The sequence below is a fragment of the Quercus robur genome, chromosome 4 (genome assembly GCF_932294415.1).
Source record: "Quercus robur chromosome 4, dhQueRobu3.1, whole genome shotgun sequence".
Taxonomy (NCBI): domain Eukaryota; kingdom Viridiplantae; phylum Streptophyta; class Magnoliopsida; order Fagales; family Fagaceae; genus Quercus; species Quercus robur.
Window position 1 is genome coordinate 46,666,716 of NC_065537.1, and position 4,997 is coordinate 46,671,712.

The following is a 4,997-nucleotide window of genomic DNA, read 5'->3' on the forward strand; positions in this document are numbered from 1 at the left end:
ATATCTTCAAAAACTGCTACCTCCACATTAAATGCCTCTCAACCAACTCTTTGGCCACATTAATGTGGAAGTGATGCTGAACAGTGATCAACCAGCTTTACAGCTACAGATTGATGGTTCTGGGAGGTGCTGCATGGGACAGGAAGGAATCCCCCGAATCTAACCTACACGTGTGTGGTAAGGATGACACCAAGATCGTAGTATATAACATGAAAAGATGTACTGAGAAAAAGAGATTGGAACTCTTGTACAATTTGATTTTCAACAAAACCATAAGATATAAATTGCTTATGCTATTCCGAAGATAGATTTCTAATGGTACTTGTGTCGAACTGTCCTGAAACATTAAATCTAATCGTTTTTCTTCTGGGACAGATCTAGTTCTTCTATCCACGCTCTACAAATTTATTGTTTGGGCCGTTAGCGTTTGAGCCCAATTCGGTTTTGGGACCAATCCAATTTCAGTCCTTATAATATATATATATATATATATACATATATACATTTATACGTATATCAAACCAGTGCTCTCTTCAAATCTGAAAAAAAAAAAAAAAAAAAAAAAAAAAAAAAAAAAAAAAAAAATCCTCTCTACCAAGCCTCCATGGCTCAATACTCTCACAATCTCTCTCATGGTAGTGGCAAGCATTTCATGGTAGCGTTGGCTTGGGTTTTGGGTTGATTTGTATTTTGCCAAATGGGTTTTCTGTTGTATTTTATTTTGAGTTGATTTTGTTTTGAGTTAATTTTGAGTTGGGTTTGTGATGATTTTCATTAATTTTGGGTTGATTCTGTTTGGATTAAATTGATGTTGTAATGGGTTGGTTGTGGTGGTGGTGGTGGTTGGTTATTTGTGATGGTGGGTGGATGTTGGAGGTGGTTAGTTGTGATAGTGGGTGGATGTTGGTGGTTGTCTTCGTATTCGTCTTCTTCTTCTTCTTATTCTTCTTGACATTAAAGAAAGGGTGAGAGAGAGTCTGATAAGGCAAGGGATAGAAGAGACAAAAAAATTTAAAATAATAGGATAGAAAGTTACAGTAATCATGTAAATATACACAATAATTGTAGCAATTTTGCATATGAAGTATGAACAGTATTATAGATAGACTAATGTGGGTAGTTTTTGAACAAAAATGGGTAAAAGTGAGCACTTTTTCTATTTTGCACCAATTTATGCAAGTGCTCTTATTGTAGCTTTGCATCTTATTATTTTATTAATTTTTCAATTTGGCTCTCTTTTTCTCTCTCTCTTCTCCCTCTGAAACGAACTCAGACTTCTTCTCTTCTCCCTCATCTTCTTTTTCCTTTGTTACACAATGACACAACCACAAGGACAAACCAACACAGAGACACACAAACACACCCACACAGACAAACCAACAGATAGATAGCATTATTGTGAAATTGATACACCAACACATATAGATCGGTGTTGGTGGCTTGTGGATCGGTTGATCAGTGCTGAAGGCTTATGGATCGGTGGTAGAGATGTCGTTTGTGGGTCAACGAAAGTGGATTGGTGGTGGAGATCAGTGTTTCTAGGTCGACTAGATCGGTGGATCAGTGCTTGTGGAGGAAATTGGTGCTTGTTACAAGGAAGGAAATTTGTCCGAGAGAGAGAGAGAGAGAGAATTTGAGTTTGAGAGATTAAAGATAAAGTAATAATAAAAAATGAATAAAAATAATTATTTAAATAAAAATGGATGTATAATAGATAGTCTAATGTGGATGTTTTGTAAAAGTGACCGTCTAAAATAGAAAAAGTAGTTTTTTATTCTAAAATAGATAGAAAAATTTACACATAATGATACTAATACTCTTATAATCTGCCATGTGGACAATTGTGAAAGTTGTGAATCATGTGGCCTTAGAATTTTTCATTTGACTAACACATTGGTGGGCCTAGTAGTAAGGGCTTGTGCAAACATTTCTCTGGATGTAAGTTTGAGTTCTCTCACTAGCTTGTTTCTCAAAAAAAAAAAAAAAAAAAGAGCTCTCTCACTAGCAACATGTTGCAATTTCTTACACTCCACTTTGTGGTGGTTTACTTAGCTCATCAGCAATTGTGATATGGGGTATTAACTCAAAAGTGATTAGGGTGCTGTTATGATCACGTCCAACTATTTTTTCTTTTTCTTTTTCTTTTTTTTCTACCACCTATTAAAGAGGAAATTTTCATTTGGATTTTAGATTCAGAAGACACGGACTCTCTCCCACCAACCATTCCATTCCTTCGAGAGCAAAAATACAGATACTAGTGCACAATACAACAAATCTAAAATCTCCCCCAACTTCGGTCCCGCACGGCACGACACCCAAAACGTCACTTTCCAATGCCAACCACAACACCTCACTTCACTGTTCTGTCCATATATATGATATAATAACAATAAAACTAAAACAAACACATCACTGTTCACAAAAGCACCCACCACCATTTTGCTTTTTAGGGCACTCTCGGTCGCAGTCCTCGCACCTGGACTTTCTGCCCCCATCACACCATACTAGGATTCTGATCCCATTCTCACATAATCTTGTAAGATCTTCTGCTCACCTTTTTTGGGTACTTGTTCATTTTCTCCATCTCATTTATATTGCTCTTTTAACTCTTTGGATTTTTTTTTTAAATCTTTGTAGTCCATATGTTTCTGAAGTCAAAGGATTCAAGTTTGTGTTTTGGATTATTCCTGTAATGGTCGAAATTTTGCTTTATTTATTTTTTTTGATAGTTAATACTTCATACTGATAGGCTGTGATTTTTCTTCAATGGTTAATCTGCTGCGTTTTTAGTTATGGGTCTATTTTGTTGATGGTAATTATCTAATTGATAGTATGTCAAATTTTGTTTTTGTTTTTTTGTAAGTTTTAGAGGCAAAAAAAAAAAAAAAAGAAGAGTCTAAACCTTCATCTATCTAGGTGGAGATTTAGGGGCCAAAAAAGTGCTTTAAGAGCTCTAAAGCTATTTTCAGAACATAAATAGTGTGTCTGCAAACCCACAAAAAAGATTTTAAGTGGTGCTTTAGGGCTAATTTTACTTTTCATGATATATAAATCAAGCGCTATTCATTGTAATTTGCCAAACACTCAGAACACTAACGAGTGTTTTATCAGTTAATGCTCTATATCGCAAAAGCTCTACTACTAAAGGAGTACTCCCTGCAACAATGTCAATCAGGAACTTAATTTTGAGGTTTGGGGAAATTAAATGATGTCTCTTAAGTTTGCAAGCCTGAACGTGTTATTACTTTTATGGGTTTATTGTTCCATAAATATTATTTGGCATTTCACATCTTTTATGTCCAAACATCCTTTTTTTTAAACATATTTTTATTTTAGATAAATTAGAAATCCCCTTTTTTGTTTAATGAAATGATGAGAAGTGTGTTATTATCATTCAAACTGTGTTTCCTGGTATTTCTGACTTAATTGTGCTTGAATTGCTTGTTGGACATGATATGAAATTGATTCAAGATGAGATTGACATTTTCAAACTGCAAGTGGATGAAGGTTGTTTTCAAGTGAGCATCACCAGCTTCAAACATATAAAAGTTGTCACTTATTGAATTGTATTTCTATTACTTGAAATGCAGCAAAGTTTGAGTGACTAGCTGTCAAAGGAAATGGTCTTGTTTATAGATATAACCATGACAAATTATTGGGTCATTGATAGCCTCCATCAAAATACAGAAGTATTTTTCAGACAAGATGCTGTAACTGGTTGAATAACATCTTGGCGCATATGTTTCTAATTTCTCACATGGGGATTTTCTCCCTTTTTGCATGTGAAAAGTTGCTTTGCTAGGTTGACCTTGGGCCCTGGCTAGGTGAGGGGGTGGGGCAGGGTTGGGCTAGATCTAAGGTTCAAGTAAAGAAAAACTATGAAGAGCTTTCAAAATGTGCATCCTTATTTATAAAACAGAGGCTTCTTTTAAAATATGAAGATATAGAACGCCTTTGCATTTGTCCTTCAAAACTCAGAAGTAGGCCTCAAATATAGAGTTATTTGCTTGACTCAAATATTTGTATATTAATAAAAAATTTATTTTTTTGTGAAGGTTCAAGTGTGGATATGTCAACTGTGAGTATGTCGACTGTGAGAGTCCCAATGTCTTGCTTGCCCAAAATTCCACCCACGAGCAGATCCTGCGCCTTAATTAAGAGTCCATCTTCCTTTGGTTCTGTAAAGAGTGTCTCCAAAAGATTTGGCTTGAAGTCTTCTCCATTCAAAATGTCTGCAATGGCAGTATACAAAGTGAAACTGATCGGACCAGATGGTGAAGAGAATGAGTTTGATGCCCCTGATGATGCTTACATCCTTGACTCAGCTGAAAATGCTGGACTGGAGTTGCCTTACTCGTGCAGGGCTGGGGCCTGCTCTACCTGTGCTGGGCAGTTGGTTTCAGGAACGGTGGATCAATCAGATGGATCATTTCTGGATGACAAGCAGATGGAGAAGGGTTATGTGCTGACTTGTGTCTCATACCCGTCTTCAGACTCTGTGATACACACACATAAGGAAGGTGATCTTTTCTGAGTAATGTTATGTGCCTAGCCTGTTGAGTACCCTGAATGGGGATTATGGATTTTTCCGAGACTAGTATTCTATTTGTGAGCCACATGGTAGTGTGGCTGTTTAGTTTCAGTGCTGCTATTTTCCTTAGTCTATGCAGAATTTCTGTTTCTGTTTGATGACAATCAATCAGTAGTGTCCAAGCATGATTTCTTTGAATGTTGATCAACAATAATGAACTGGTCTGGTGTACCTTAGAAAGCTCTCCATGTTGCATAATGTGAATGTGACTTTGACTAGGCTTAACATTGATTTGAATGGGCATACCCCTAGAATCGGATTGAGATTTTTTGAAGTTTAGGAAGGGAACAATAATAAATTTTGGGAAAATGAATAGGAGATTAACCTGCTCATGTCGAGTGAAAAACGTGATGTTTCATACCTGTATTGACATTAAGGGTGTGTTTGGATACCGTTTATTTTGTTG

General features: G+C 36.1%; 1 protein-coding gene across 3 annotated transcripts; it reads left to right on the plus strand.

The window, feature by feature from the left end:
• Window positions 1-2,301: 2,301 nt before the first annotated feature.
• LOC126722356 (ferredoxin, root R-B1-like) lies at window positions 2,302-4,771 on the plus strand. Of its 3 annotated transcripts, XM_050425511.1 has the most exons (3): window positions 2,302-2,536; window positions 3,472-3,518; window positions 4,056-4,771. In XM_050425511.1, the coding sequence occupies exon 3, from the start codon at window positions 4,070-4,072 to the stop codon at window positions 4,532-4,534; it is 465 nt and encodes a 154-aa protein (XP_050281468.1). In that variant the 5' UTR covers window positions 2,302-2,536; window positions 3,472-3,518; window positions 4,056-4,069; the 3' UTR covers window positions 4,535-4,771. The 3 variants fall into 3 exon arrangements, with proteins under 3 accessions (XP_050281468.1, XP_050281467.1, XP_050281466.1); XM_050425510.1 differs by lacking the exon at window positions 3,472-3,518 and having other exon boundaries at window positions 2,303-2,563; XM_050425509.1 differs by lacking the exon at window positions 3,472-3,518 and having other exon boundaries at window positions 2,369-2,536.
• The last annotated feature ends 226 nt before the right edge of the window (window positions 4,772-4,997 follow it).